Raw genomic sequence first — 15,490 nt, forward strand, 5'->3', positions numbered from 1 at the left:
CTTGAGTTATAATGTGATTCACTTCCAGGTCAGCTGGGAATTCTCCGGGAATTTTAAGAATGTTACATAGGAGATGTACATCTAAGTCTTTAATCTAAGTCTACGTGAGTAACAATTGGGCAAAAAAGAGAATGCAGGATTGCAGTTTTCCCTAAACATTATGTTAGCTATTTGTTTATGGTCTTTTGAACTCTTCATATTGTGAAGAAGTCACAGGCTACATTATTCTTTTATCCTATATAATAACTGAGTTCTGATATTCCTAAGAACTTACACATTCTTTCCCTAACCTTCAAATTTTAAATTTTATCAGACTCTGGCTTAGGAAGTTTCATTCATACTCTTTCTTAGTACTCTATTATTTTTTGGATGATTGCTTTTCTTCTACTCGCTCTATTCTTTATGACTTATTTTTAATATTTTAATCTCTTTATTTTTCTGCCCTGTATCTTTTTAAATGTTTTGGATATATAATATCGTCTTATTCATTTTTTGGTCTTATGTTTTCTTCAACTTCACAAAGCCTTGCCTAATCCCCCTATGGAGACTTCTGTGTACGTATCTTGTTCTACTTTCACAGATACAAACTTTTGAAAGGCACAAGATGTTTTCTTGAGTACTTAATTAGAATTTCCCCAAAATCTTCTTCTAGTTTAATAACATGGAATTAAACCTATAGAATGATACACTGATTTCTTTTTTTTTTTTTTCAACGTTTTTTTTTTTTATTTATTTTTGGGACAGAGAGAGACAGAGCATGAACGGGGGAGGGGCAGAGAGAGAGGGAGACACACAGAATCGGAAACAGGCTCCAGGCTCCGAGCCATCAGCCCAGAGCCCGAAGCGGGGCTCGAACTCACAGACCGCGAGATCGTGACCTGGCTAAAGTCGGACGCTTAACCGACTGCGCCACCCAGGCACCCGATACACTGATTTCTTAAAAGACCAAAGATATCTGTAATTTTATTATTTTCTATCACTTATTAATTCTTATAAAAGTTCTACATTTATCAAAAATTCTTTCAATTTAAAATTTAAATATCTCATATTGTTTGTAATATGCAACCCCAATAATGAAGACAGCTTTAAATAGTAAACATTTCTGAAATGATATGAGCATACACACACACACACACACACTTATTTATTTATTTATTTACTGAGAGAGAGAGAGAGAGAGAGAGAGAGAGAGAGAGAGAGAATGAACAAACTGGGGAGGGACAGAAAGGGGGGCGGTGGGGGAGACAGAGGATCCAAAGCAGGTTCTGTGCTGCCAGCAGAGAGCCCAACGCAGGGCTTGAACTCAGGAACTGTGATACCATGTCCCGAGCTGAAGGCAGACGCTTAACTGACAGAGCCACTCAAGGACCCTGAGCATATATTTCTAAAGCATTACCTTTAGTATAATCAACGACCGCTTCCAAAGCTGCTATCCTAATGTCCACAAAGTGTCCATACTCGGCATAAGACTTAAAAAGAGCGGGATCACTTGGCACATGTCCATTCTTCTGAAGCACTCTTATGGCTCTCAAACAACTAGGAAACATAGTATTTACAGTTAAATATTTTTATAAAAGTATTTTGTATCAAACTTATTTCCCAGGCATTAGGAATTAATCTCTTAACAGTAAACTGAAACACTGATATGATTTGAATCCATCTTTTTAAATTTTGTAGCATTAATTTTTTGCAGTAATTTAGTCGATAACATATATGGAAAGTGAGAACTGGTGGTGATGTTTGAACCAGTGAATCAACTTTTTAGCAAACTCCTAAAAAAATAGAATTTTTTGATAGCCATTTACTAACAAGTTGACAGAAGTGAAAAGGCATCTAAATAAGCTTAACAACAGAGATGTTTATACTATATCCAATGGGATAAAAAGAGTATGCAGACATCCAAAATAATGCTTATGAAGAACTTCTGATGACATGACAAAGTGTTTATGATATAATTCAAAAACTACATATACAACATCTGTCACATAATTAAAAAATGTATTCAGTTACAAGAGGAAAATTTTAGAAGGCTATTCTCCAAAACAGTAATAATCTGTGATGGTACAATCATATAGCATTTTAATTTTCTTTTATATCCTAAGTTCCTACAATGGGAATAAATTTCTCTTATAGTTATAAAAGCAAGTAACTTTCATCATACCTGACAGTGATAGTATGTCTATAACTTGGAAGAAGTTTTTCCATATTCAAAAACCTGGTGATTTCTTCAAGAATAAGTCGCACATCTGGATTTAAGTTGTCCAAAGTTCGAACTTCATTATTCACACTGACTGCAGGCGTAACAGAGTTGGCAAGGGCATCAATCATTTCTGCACGATAATAATTATCTGAAAACTAAGCCAAAAATGATCACGAGAAAACAAAATTCACACTTCTGTTCAAAAATTAATAAAATATTTACAACTTCAGAACGTAACTTATCTGAAAAGACAAGCAAGTTCTCTGGGAATTATTTATGCCTTTTGTGTAGTTGTACGTTGGGAGAAAGAGTGAAAGAGACTCACTAATTAGTAATACGTTAGTTTACTCAACTAGTATTTACCACATGTGAGGCACTCTTACAGTCACCTAGCTAGATTCCTGTACAAGGAAGACAACGCTCCACGAATGCTACTGGTAACACAGAACTTGAAATCAGCTATTAACTCTACTCTTACGTATAAATTTATAATCAAGGGTCACCAGATATTAGGAAAGCATCAACATAAAAAAGAAAGACCAGAACAAACACAAGGTAAGAAATAACTTAGTGGAAAAAGAGTTTGCAAGGAAAAGAAGGGAAAAAAAATCCCCAAACTATCATGAACATCATTTGAGAAATAACTAATGGTATGCCTTCCAATAGCATAACATATTTTAAATGTTTTTATTGCTTATTTACTTTTGAGAGAGAGACACACAGAGGCAGAGACAGAGCATGGGTTGGGGAGGAGCAGAAGGAGACACAGAATCCGAAGCAAGCTGTCGGCACAGAGCCCAACACGGGTCTCAAACTCCTGAACAGTGAAATCATGACCTGAGCCGAAGTCACGCGCTTAAGGGACTAAGCCACCCAGGCGCCCTGCAATAGCATAACATATTTTAAAAAGAAAGAAATATACAGAGATTCAGAATCAAAGTAAATTGGAATATAACAGTGGAAAAAAAACTCCTGAAATTCTAAGCAAAAAGGTGGATCTAAAGTAGAGAGAAAAGGAAAGTAGAGGGCTGATGTAGAAGACATACAAATGCGAGTTCTAGTAAGAGAAGGCAGAGAAACAGGACAACCATCCAAAAAATACTAATTTCTAAATCCATATCCCAGTCAATTCCCAGAAAAGCAATGTATTGAAAGGCAATCTGGGCGTAGCTTGATTTAAACTCAGCAAATCAGATACTTTAGCCTAGGAATTTGAATATGGAGCAAGCAAATTCAATTGTATCATCAGTGTTGGGAGTATGCTGTGGCAACGCAAGCTACCAGGAGACAGAAGAGGAACAAATGCCCCTGTGACTTCCACCATGGAGCCAGAAGGTCACAGGGACATATGTAATGACAGAATCCCTACACATTCTGTGTTTAGATACTAGGCAAAAAAATAAAATAAACAAATAAAAAAAATACTCCACACCTGTTCACTCTGAACAAAGTTTTGTTTTCAAATCATTTTAATGACTGCAAAATTAATCACTGAAGCTTCAGTCTCTAAGTCCTATTCCTTTCCTCCAGGGCCAGAGGAAACAGTCATGGACTTATGTCATGCTAATTTTGTTTTAACATTTTGCATTTATCAACTTTTTATTTTCCAGGTTCTAAGCCTTGTTTCAAATTCTGAAAGACGATTTCTTTCTTTTTTAAAAAAAAATTTTTTTTTAACGTTTATTTTTGACAGAGAAAGAGGGAGAGAGACACAACATGAGTGGGGGAGGGGCAGAGAGAGAGGGAGACAGAATGTGAAGCAGGCTCCAGGCTCTGAGCTGTCAGCACAGAGCCTGAAGCGGGGCTTGAACTCACAGACCACAAGATCATGACACTCAACCGACTGAGCCACCCAGGCACCCCACCCCGAAAGACCATTTCTATTCAGAGATTATTCAAATTATATTTATACATTTTCTTCAAGTATTCTGATCGCTTCGTTGTTACCTCTGATAACTACTTTGCCAACAAAGCAGGAGCCCATTTATTTAACTGCTGTTTCTGACCAAAGTACTCAGATCACAGAAATAACTTACAAATTAAAAATGACATGGAAGTGTGCGTGAAGTAGGAAAACCAAGATTTAACATTTATCCCTCAGACCACATCCAATTCTCACAGCTACTATAATCTTAATTGAACAAGCGAGATAATCTGATCACCTCAAGGTTTTAAGAGATGAGGAAGAAGAAGTAATATGTAGAACACATGTGGGGCAGCAGACATTCAAATACAGCAAAAATTCCTTAAAAAACAAAAAACCCCGAAGGCATCAATATCAGTGTGTTACAGCAAAGACTGTCGGATGTTAACAATGACCCTTTGGAATCAGGAATAATTCAACCCATTTCTGTGTACCACACTTGACAAAACAGAAATTTCAGAAACATGTGGTTTATTAGAAATACGAACATATGCATAAAAGATTATCATATAAAATGGCTAATAACTAGGCTTCAAAGGGATTAAATTTTAGTCTTCTTGAAAACTAACTCATCCGGAATACTGAATTTTATGTTCTGTCAATTAATGAGATGTTAAAAAATTTTTTTAAATATTTCCCCCCCGCCGCCCCGACTCTCAACTTCTTTTTGGCATTTAATGTTTTGTATCTCTAATTTTACTTGTAGAAACCCTGTCATTTCTTCTCATGCACTTTAAAAATTTTATATCTATGTAGTGAAACTTAAAAAAAACCAAATCCTTAACCAAAGCCCTCAGTAATAAATCATTTGTGGTTGGAAGTGAGGTGCTTTAAAAAACAGATAAAACGATTGATGCAATATTCTTAGGGATCCATCTAATCGCAACTGTTCTTAAAATTTTAATCCATTAATCTATAGATCTTTAAATGACAACAAAGTCTTTTTTTCCCAACCGCAATTTTTAACAGAATAAGTTTTGATATCAGACAGATCTGGGTTTAACTCCTGGTTCAACTCCTGGTTCTGCCACACACGTGACCTATTACCCTAAGTAAATCTTTATTAGCCTCTATCTCCTCACATGTAAATTGAGATAATAGTATCTATCTCACACATCTGATGCTAATCTTAATTTATTGCCACTAACCATAACACCTGATTAGCCTGTTCAAGATTAAAACAGATTGAGTCTTACACTGTTCTGCGAAAAATAATGAAGTATAAAGTTTAGTAATCTATCACTATGCTGCACCTTACAAAATCATTAATGACATATATGATTGCATCATGTAAAACAGCACAGTATACTAAAAAGATCACCACACAGATGGGCAGCAGCAGCACACAGCACAATTCCCAGATTATCCTTGCTATGTAATCTTAGACTCTCGACCTCTGTGGTTTGCTTTCATTTACCAACTACAGAATAAGTAAGGTTTAAAAGAATTAAGGTAAGTGAAATCACTTCACAAAGTACAAGTACTGTACTGGGGCCACCATGATTTAAATTACATAAACACCCCCAAAACAAGAAAACTGACATAAACAAATGTACAAAGTACTTCCCCATTCCATCTTAATATAATCTGATTTGATATCATCCAAAATCCTAACCTTGTATCTTCAGTAAAAGAAATTCATGTGCAGAGGAAAGGAATGTTATAAATGACAAGTCAAAACAAATCAGTAGACTAGGAACAAATCTTACAAAATTTTTTTAACAGTATTCAAAAATGGAAAGAAAAAGTCTATCAACTATAATGTACTTTTAAAGCACTGATTTTTTTAAAGACTCTTTTTGGCTTAAATCTTTGTTATTCTACCGTGCTGAGGAAAAATTGGTCTTCTTGACTTTCGTTAATAATCACCATTTTTTTTTTTCAACGTTTTTTATTTATTTTTGGGACAGAGAGAGACAGAGCATGAACGGGGGAGGGGCAGAGAGAGAGGGAGACACAGAATCGGAAACAGGCTCCAGGCTCCGAGCCATCAGCCCAGAGCCTGACGCGGGGCTCGAACTCACGGACCGCGAGATCGTGACCTGGCTGAAGTCGGACGCTTAACCGACTGCGCCACCCAGGCGCCCCAATAATCACCATTTTTAATAAACATACTTAACACTTTTTCTTTACTCTTGTAATGTCTCATTAAACTTTCCATGAATTTGACTTATCCTACCAGATACATGTTTATATATCCTGTTCCCTCTTCCTAGAATAACCTTCCAAGACTGTCCCCATTCACAGACTGGGAAAAATCCTATTCATCTTTATGACTCAGTTTGAGGGTCATCACTTACATATAAAACTTCCCTGAGTCATTCTCTCTATAGCCTTGGAAGGTACCAGAAAACCGAATTCTCCTAGAAAACTGTGTATATGTATTTCCACTATGGATGACTGTTGCTGTTTGACTTGTCTGATTTCTCCATCAGGTGGAATCTGTGAGGGTCCAGAATCAGACTGGGATATACAGCAGTTGATCACTAGATATTTAATGAATAAATGAAATTCTGGACAGCAGTTACCATCTCTTCCTTCTATTTAAACACAGTACACTGCCTAGCATAGCATATAGCCTCAAAAACATTTGCTGATTGTTATAATAACAAGATAAAATGAATAGCACTCAATAGCTGTTTGCAAATAAATAAATTAATAAACACATACTGTGGTAAAAAGACAAAAGAGTTAAATTCATCAATGAACAAGTTATTCCAAGAGGAAACTGTTTTCTGTGCATCCCATGGTAAAAGAAAAAAGGAATAAAAATAAAATTGGGTTGTCAGACTTCACCAAAGCAAGTTTTAGTAGGCTCCCTTAAATTTGATACACTAATATCTCCATCTTATAACAGGTATGAGGAACATTAAAAAAACAACAACAAAAAAAAACCCAAAAAACTAATCTTGGGTTGTTTTCCACTGGTCATTGTAATAAATCACATTTGTATGTTTCTAACTGTAGAAATTTTAAGTACCATGGACTCAACAATGATTTCACAGTCTAAATATTCTTTAAAAATCAAACATCACTAGGTAGGTCTTATAATATTCATTAAAGTATCTTACCTTATTTTTTCTGTTGTCATTGTACTTGATTAAGTCTAAAATGAACGTTAAGACTTCTTTGGGACAAAGGTTGTGAACATCTCTCAATAAAGCCATTGCAACTGGCATAGTCTACAAAACAAAAGCATAAACAAACTTTTTTAAGCATATAACCTAACTCTTTCATTACTACAATTCACTGAAACATCTGGATAGAGCCTAACCCAACCCTTCTAATTCCCACCCCCTCCCACTGAGAACATGGACACTGCAACCAAAGAGCCGAGAAGCAAACCAAGGGAACTGCACTCTGTCACCTGTGCGCCTTTGTCTTCATTTGTTAAACTATAGGTAATATAAATCCTATAAATCCAGTGGAAAAGGAAGAGGTTTTAACACCAGAGAGACTACTATTCAACTCCTACTCTACTTCCGAGATGGATGATTTTAGCTAACTGCTGACTTGAAAGCTTTCTTTCCTCACAACTGTTTTTAAGATGAAAGGATACAGCAGCTGAACGCCTATGACAGTTAGTAGAGTTCAATCATCAGTCCAAGAGACATTGATTCTGCAGCACCACCTCACTGTAAACCTAAAGAAAAATGGTAAATTATCTAAAATCCAGCCTAAGTTTCCCCTTTCCAAATTTTTGTAGGCAACTTTTCTAAGGAAGTGAAACCTGACTCACACAGCAGTAACCTTTACCAGTAAAACAAAACTATTTAAACTCAAGACGGAGCCACAGATGAATAGTCATCCAAGTCCTCAGTGTGCAAGGAGATCTGGACTATGCTCTCATCTGATTCAAGATAGTCAAATTTTCCAAACAGAGGGACAAATAGGAGGGTGGCTCCTTTGCTTGCATGAAGGACCAGAAGCAACAGGATAGTCAGTGTTACAACAGTGCAACAAAAGACACTGTTAATGCTATAAGAACAACAATTGCTATAAAACAATTTATTTTCCAAGAAATACCTTTCCTATGCCTGTTCTGCCTTTTTGGGACTCAAGTTTGGTTTAGACAGTAATCTTTTCTCTGTCTTTTCTGCCACTCAAAGTATTATGTGAAAGATAAACTGTTCTAAACGCATTAGTTTCCCAATGTTTTTGATGGCAACCTACAGTAAGAAATATATTTACATCCCAGTCTACACACACATAAATGTCATGTATACTAACTAAAAAAATAAAACCAAAAAACCCCTTATGTTTATTATATGTGCTGCATTCTGATACTGCCTACCATTTTATTTAAAAAGCAAACAAACCAAAAATTCGTAAATGATCTCATTCCCCACCCTAATGGGACACAACTCTCAATATGAAACACCAAACTAAGGTATACAGACACACAATGGCACAATGGAGGGGACATATTGGGAAGACACAGAAATTAACTTGTTTTCATACCACAAATTCGTGAAATGGCAACAGAGAACTGAGCAACAAGTAGTACAGAATGTTCAGTTGTGTAAAATAACAGGATGTCACAGACTACTTTGATTACATCAATACTGGCTTTCCCCAAACCTGGCTCATTCTGAATCTGTTCTGCTGATGAAATTCACCATAATTATATCGTAACTTCTACTCTCAGCAGGTGTCTCAATGTTGCTGGGTAATCTTTTACTTCTGCCTCTATCATACAAAATCTCACCTTACCTAATATCCCCCTCAGCATCTACCATTTCACTTCCTCTCAGTCTGCTTTCCACCTGCCTCAGAAAAAGGAATGTTCTTATCTCTTCTAAAATGAACTCCCGACTATGTCCCACCCTCTGCTCGTATCTTCAGAATTTACACTGCGCCTGCTCTTTTATATGCTGACTTGCTTCCACTTGAATATTTCATCTCTCCCTTTCCAAAGATACCTTTCTCTGTGCCAAACATGCCTCAAGTTTCTTCTCCCTGTATACAAAACAAACCCAAAATGTCCCTTTCTCAGCACTGCTTTATCCTCAACACGTCTTTCTCATACTCTTCAACACCAAAATCATTAAATAGGCTTCATTAGTTTTTTTCTATTTCAACTTCACTCTTCCTTCTAGTCTGATCTACTTAATCTCACCTCTGCCTTCATTATTGCTTTAAATTACTCAAAACATTTCACAAATGATTTGCAAATTGCCCAAATGCTGACAACCGTTCCATTCCCATATCCCTTCCTAAAACAGTGACACCATCACACCACTTTGACTTTCTAGATTACTATTTATAAAAAATTTACTATGCGATAAATATAGTATAAAATGCTTTACATACTTGATTTATTTAATTCTAAAAAATATAAATTTTACAACTGAGTAAACTGAGGCTCAAAGGGTTAAGAAACTTGTCCTTATGAAAACTGAGCGCAGAGCTGGGACTGAAACCAGAGATGGATACTGTACTGGTCTGTCTCAGAAGGGCTGTCCACATTCTAGAAGGAATGCCATTAGAAGGCCTCACCCATACCTCAGTCCACCATGTAACCAACCAAAAAGTCAAATTATCCATTTTTATGTACTTTAGTATAAACGTGGATACAGAGTTACTTACACACAGCTCATAAATTCCATGAACAATCAATTAAATTTGGGGAACATTTTGGAAGAAGAAAAACAAACAAAAGAACAAAGGCAGAACCTTTTATAAAAAAGTAAACACACCTGTTATTTAAATAGTCCCCAAGTTAAGCTGAGATATACAGATAGTGGCATAAAACAATCGTAAGAAAGTAAACTGTACCTTCTGTAGAAAATAGCTTTGAAAGCTCATAAAGTTGTTTGTTTTCACAATGTTTGGACAAGTTTTACAACAAAACATTCTGGTAAAAAGTGACTTCATGGCTGGTGGTCCTGTCCATGTGCTTACCATTGAATTTGCAATCTGCAAATAATTAGAAAACGAAGTAATGTCCATCACCACTGAAAACATATTTTAAATAAAACAGCTTTTTAAAATTTATTAATACAATTGGATTAGTTTTCAACAATTTCAATTCTCAGAAATTTAATATCTTTAAGGCTTTTATTACCATTTCCAAAACAAATAACTCACCTCCCCGTAAAATTCCTATGTACACTTATAGCTATTTTCTACAATTTCTAAATTGGAGCATTCTTTTAGGTTTTAAGAAAATACGTTTGCAAATGGCTTCTAGTCTGAATAAGTTGTCTTTGTCCACTTAGGCAAATATAATTCTAACATTTTAAATCTACCATATAGAATCATCACCAAGGATCTTAAATAAGGTTTTAAAATCTAACCTAATTGAAAAATAAGCCAATAACAGTGATAACATTTAAAGTCTGCAAGAATGCTTTCCAAAAACCATATCTTATTGAAACTTTTAGTGTATATAAAAATCATGTCTGAAAAGAATGGATTTATAATTAACTTTAAATAGTCTATAACTTCATGGATCTGCTAAGAATTTAGCACAGAAGAGTCACAAAGATCTTTATAGAAGCAATGAAATTATATCAAAGAATATCATGTTTGTCCTCACATATCTGAGTAGAATGTAGGAATGCAACTACCCAATAATTCTCACTAAAAATAAAATGAATCTAAACCATTTACAATCTTCTGAGATGTTGGACAAATGGATTCAGCAGTGAGGAAGAAGAGTCACTTATGGGAACGAACCTATCATCAAGATGTTTTTTAAATACCTGGAAACCAGTATTTGTGGCCAAATTGTTGTCTGCATTTTTCTGGTTTTCATTTGTTCTACCTTCAGTTTTTTTGCATCTAAGGAAAAATATTTAGTTTTCTTAAGAAATTAACTTTTCTAGCATGTGAAATTATAGGACCTATCATTCTAAATTATGTACCACTAATATTGATTACTAAGCCCACACCATGAAATAGTCACCACCACGGGATAGTTAAGATGAACTGACTTCCTGTACTATAATGTAAAACATCAAACTAAGGAATTGCTCGCCAATTACATTCTTTGCTATAACGATATGGTTGGCAATTCAATAAAATGGTAAAAAATTCTCTTTGGTTTTAAAATCTTACTTTCAGTTTGGCAATTATGAACTTTTAATGCATTATCCATGCTCAGGTCAAAACATGTTTCCTTCACATCAGTCTTATTATACATATTTGGCAAAAAGCTTTCAAGGGAATTGCTACCAAGTAAAATTAAAGACTATGGTAAATTTTAATTTATTTTCAGCTTTTGTTGTTGTTGTTGTTTTAATATGTAGTAGTCATCCTGTTTTCTTTCTACCATATGTCATCTCACCTTTGCAAGGCAGAAGCAAGCTGACATTCTCACTCGGTAGAAACACTGCTCTTGTTCTAGTATGTCAGTGAGAGCGAGGCGAGATGCTGGCGTAGGGAATTTTTCCAAGGCCAGAATGGACTCTTGCTGTGCAACAACATCTCTTTCATAGCGGAGCTGATACTGCCACATAAAATCAGCTTGCTCAAACTCAACTTTCCTCAGCACTGACATATCTGGGTCTATCCTTATCCACAGCAAAGGGGAATCAGCACTGAAAGAAAATACAATTTTCTTTTTAATTTTTTTTCAATTTTATATATTTATAAAGTGAAAACAAAGCATTTGTTAAACAGATTCTCTTCTATACATGAAACATTCAAGACTGCCTGAAGTTTTACTCTATTCATTTTTTTTAAAATCACACTGACAACATTCTCATTATGTTTAATGTATTTCAATTTTCTCACAGTGGCTAACCTTTATCAATCTTGCTTAAACGATACTCAAGGATATGAAGATAGCTGTCACAAAGAAATTCCATCTGAAAATGCTAATTTGGGGATTCTGACTTGTGATTATGTGATGTGAAAAAAAGTCTCTTCATTTTACTGCCTAATAGACTGTGGCTGTAAATGCCACCTTTTCCTGGAAATCAATCTATGACAAAGAAATGAACTTATTTAACCAAATTAACTTGTTTAACTGATTTTTAACATTTTTTTTAAATGTTAGATTCATGATCTTCATTTTCAAACAGCATGTTCTGAAATCACAGATCAAAGGCATATCATGAATTTATCCTCTAGTACTCTAGTACCTCTCAAAGTAACAAGCACAGTTTTAAAAATCTAGTCTGTGCCAACAATTTCATCAAAAGAACAGCACCTGAAATACTACTTTAATTCACCAAATACCAGTGGGTGCTTACTATAGGCAAGGCACTTGATATGGAAAAAGCACATAAATGATATATAAACAGCAATAATACTTGGCAACAAAGTTAGTAAATAATTAGATTTTTTTTTAATAATTAGATATTTTATACAAAACACACAGGCATAATATGGATGAGCAAAATGAGGTTTGAGCTACATTATATTTCTGTCAATTAATAAACATTACCACATAAAATTTAGAACAGCAATATTTAAATTGTATTTTGAAATCACAGGGAGCCTCAAAGTGCCCTGAAGCCTTGTCTAAAGACAAAAAGAATCTCTATCACCTGACAGCTCACTAGAAATGCCAACTATCAGGACCCACTAGTGAAGTACTGGATCAAAAACTGCATTGTGAGAAGATCCCCAAGTGCCTGACATGCACATCAGAGTTTGAGAAACACTGCTCTAGAGGGCACCAGTGGAGCAAGGAAACTGCCCACCCCATAACCATCCTGTAGTTCCTATTAGTTTCGCCTGGGCCAGGCGAAATTTACTTCTCACTCTTTGGTTAATGACGATTTTCTGTAAGATTTTATTTAAACAATGTTTCTATGGCCTTTCACAAGTTTTGAAAGCACTGATTTCAACACATTTATATACCTTTAGATGTGCACAACAAGATAAATGAGAATGCACAAAATATATCCCTAAACTCAAGTAACTTACTCCATCGCAGAAAGATCCATGTCAACTTCTTCTCCATTCATCAGTGGAATTTTTTTCTTCTTATTCCTACATTTAGAGATAAAGTAAGTTTACAAATGCACATTTCCAAATTGAAAGGAGATACAGAACAGCTGAAATTCAAATTGAAAACTGCAAGCAACGCTGTAAGATAGCTTGAGGAAGAAAGGATAGTGAGTGTAATGGAATTTAAACACACAAAAAAGTCTATAGTATTTAAGCTGAAGGGAATGAAGCCAATGATACTGAAATGTCTTCCCGATCAAAGTTTAACAAAAAGCAAAAATGTGTAACTAAATGTCAGGTTAAAGCATATATATATATACTTCCAAGAACTGGTAAGTTGTTTTATACAGAAAAACAGATCAACAAAGAAATCCCCTAAAGTCCCCTACTACTATTATTGTATTATTATCAATGAGTTTATGTTTGTTATTGTTTTTTTTTTTTTTTTTTAATTTTTTTTTTCAACGTTTTTTATTTATTTTTGGGACAGAGAGAGACAGAGCATGAACGGGGGAGGGGCAGACAGAGAGGGAGACACAGAATCGGAAACAGGCTCCAGGCTCCGAGCCATCAGCCCAGAGCCTGACGCGGGGCTCGAACTCACGGACCGCGAGATCGTGACCTGGCTGAAGTCGGACGCTTAACCGACTGCGCCACCCAGGCGCCCCAGTTTGTTATTGTTTTATGTATTTGGGTGCTTCCAAGTTGAGGGCACAAATATTTGCAATTGTTAGATCTTCTTGATGGATAGATCCCTTAATTATGATATAATGCCCTTCTTCATCTCTTGTTACAATCTCTGTTTTAAAGTTTAGTTTGTGTGATATGAGTCTGGCTACTCTGGCTTTCTTTTAACAACCATTAGCATGATAGATGGTTCTCCATCCCCTCAATTTCAATCTGCAGGTGTCTTTAGGTCTACAATGAATCTCTCATAAGCAGAGATGGACCTAGTTTTTTTTGTTGTTGTTGCTGTTTTAATCCATTCTGATACCCTATGTCTTCTGGTTGGAGCATTTACTTTATACACAAGTGAAAAAATAACCAGGCCTGAAATGAGACATGAACAATTGTGAATATGTCTCTAAGTGCAAGGTGTTGTCCTATAAGAAATGAAATATGTGATTAACTATAAAACATCCTAATAGTATTAATTAATATGTACAACTAACTAATATGAGTAAGATTTAGGGTAAGTCAAAACAAAAGCAACTGCTTCCATTCAGATTACTCTTGAATCATAAAATCTACTGGTTATACACTAAAAACTTGGGTGAAGACAAATTAACAGAGAACAGTCTTCCTGTGTTCCTCATACCAAAGAACACCCAAAAAACATATTGTTACTATAGAGAAAAAAACCTGAGGAAATGTTATGAAAAGGGTAGCAATCAGATGTTCCCAATTTCCAAGACAAGACAAAAGGAAAAGGGAATTTCAGTCTGAACCTAGAAAGAATTTTCAGAGGAAAAATGGTTCCAGGGAGATTTCAGAATCAACTGACATCCTCATTTGTCTGAGGTGACCTAAATGTAGTCATCGTGAGCGTAAGACTTCTGTTCCTAAAGTTTTGAGATTACTATACATTCCTCCAGGAAAGCACAAAAATGCTCCCATCTTTCACTATTCAGAATACATGCTAATTAATGGCTGAGTTAAAAAAGAATGGTAAAGAAAAAATGTATTAAATAAAAGACAGAACATTTTCACTGACAATGTACGTTTTTAAAAGACATCAAGAATGTTCTCTATGAGACACCTGGCTAGTTCAGTTGGAAAAGCATGTGACTCTGGGTCTCAAGGCTGTGAGTTCGAGCCCCATGTTGGGTGTAGGATTACTTAAAATAAATAAATAAAGGGGGGCCTGGATGGCTCAGTCAGAGGAGCATGCGACTCGATCTTGGGGTTGTGAGTTTGAGCCCCATATTGGTTACAGAGATTACTGAAATAAGCAAAACAAAACAAAACGAAATGTTCTGTAAGGGCATGGTGATATAGAGAAAAGGGAGAAAGACACAGTAAAGAAAACGCAGGGGCTTTCTGTGACATATGCATTCAGCTCTTTCCTTTATACTCAGTAATCATTTCCCCAATATTTACTATAGATATTAATCCAATGAGACTAATAATAAACCTAAGTGGGATGCCTGGGTTGGCTCAGTCAGTTGAGCATTCGACTCTTGATTTACACTGAGATGATGATCCAGGGTTGTAGGATCGAGCCCTGTGTGGGGCTCCGTGCCGAGGGTGGAGCCTGCTTAAGATACTGTCTCTCTCCCTCTGCCCCTCTCTCCTGCTTACACTCTCTGGCTCTCTAAAAAAAGAAAAAAGAATAAACCTAAGCAACTTGCCTTGAATTTTTCCTGGCTCCAAAACACCAAACTACTTCCCCCTGTCCCTACAAAATAAGGATTCTTAAACTTAAATTTTCAGATTACTTAATTCTAAGGATAAAAATATTG

General features: G+C 35.6%; 1 protein-coding gene across 3 annotated transcripts in view; it reads right to left on the reverse strand.

Annotated features, from left to right (window-relative positions):
* Nucleotides 1-15,490, reverse strand: part of TAF2 (TATA-box binding protein associated factor 2) — a 97,752-nt gene that overhangs the window by 44,392 nt on the left and 37,870 nt on the right. For all 3 annotated transcript variants that reach the window (XM_058698909.1, XM_058698907.1, XM_058698908.1), the window contains 6 exons: nucleotides 13,005-13,070; nucleotides 11,416-11,668; nucleotides 9,903-10,043; nucleotides 7,196-7,306; nucleotides 2,162-2,355; nucleotides 1,397-1,536 (listed from right to left, as the gene is read on the reverse strand). In XM_058698909.1, coding sequence (XP_058554892.1) covers nucleotides 1,397-1,536; nucleotides 2,162-2,355; nucleotides 7,196-7,306; nucleotides 9,903-10,043; nucleotides 11,416-11,668; nucleotides 13,005-13,070 — 905 coding nt within the window. The remainder of the gene's footprint in view (nucleotides 1-1,396; nucleotides 1,537-2,161; nucleotides 2,356-7,195; nucleotides 7,307-9,902; nucleotides 10,044-11,415; nucleotides 11,669-13,004; nucleotides 13,071-15,490) is intronic.

The sequence above is a fragment of the Neofelis nebulosa genome, chromosome 14 (assembly GCF_028018385.1).
Source record: "Neofelis nebulosa isolate mNeoNeb1 chromosome 14, mNeoNeb1.pri, whole genome shotgun sequence".
Taxonomy (NCBI): domain Eukaryota; kingdom Metazoa; phylum Chordata; class Mammalia; order Carnivora; family Felidae; genus Neofelis; species Neofelis nebulosa.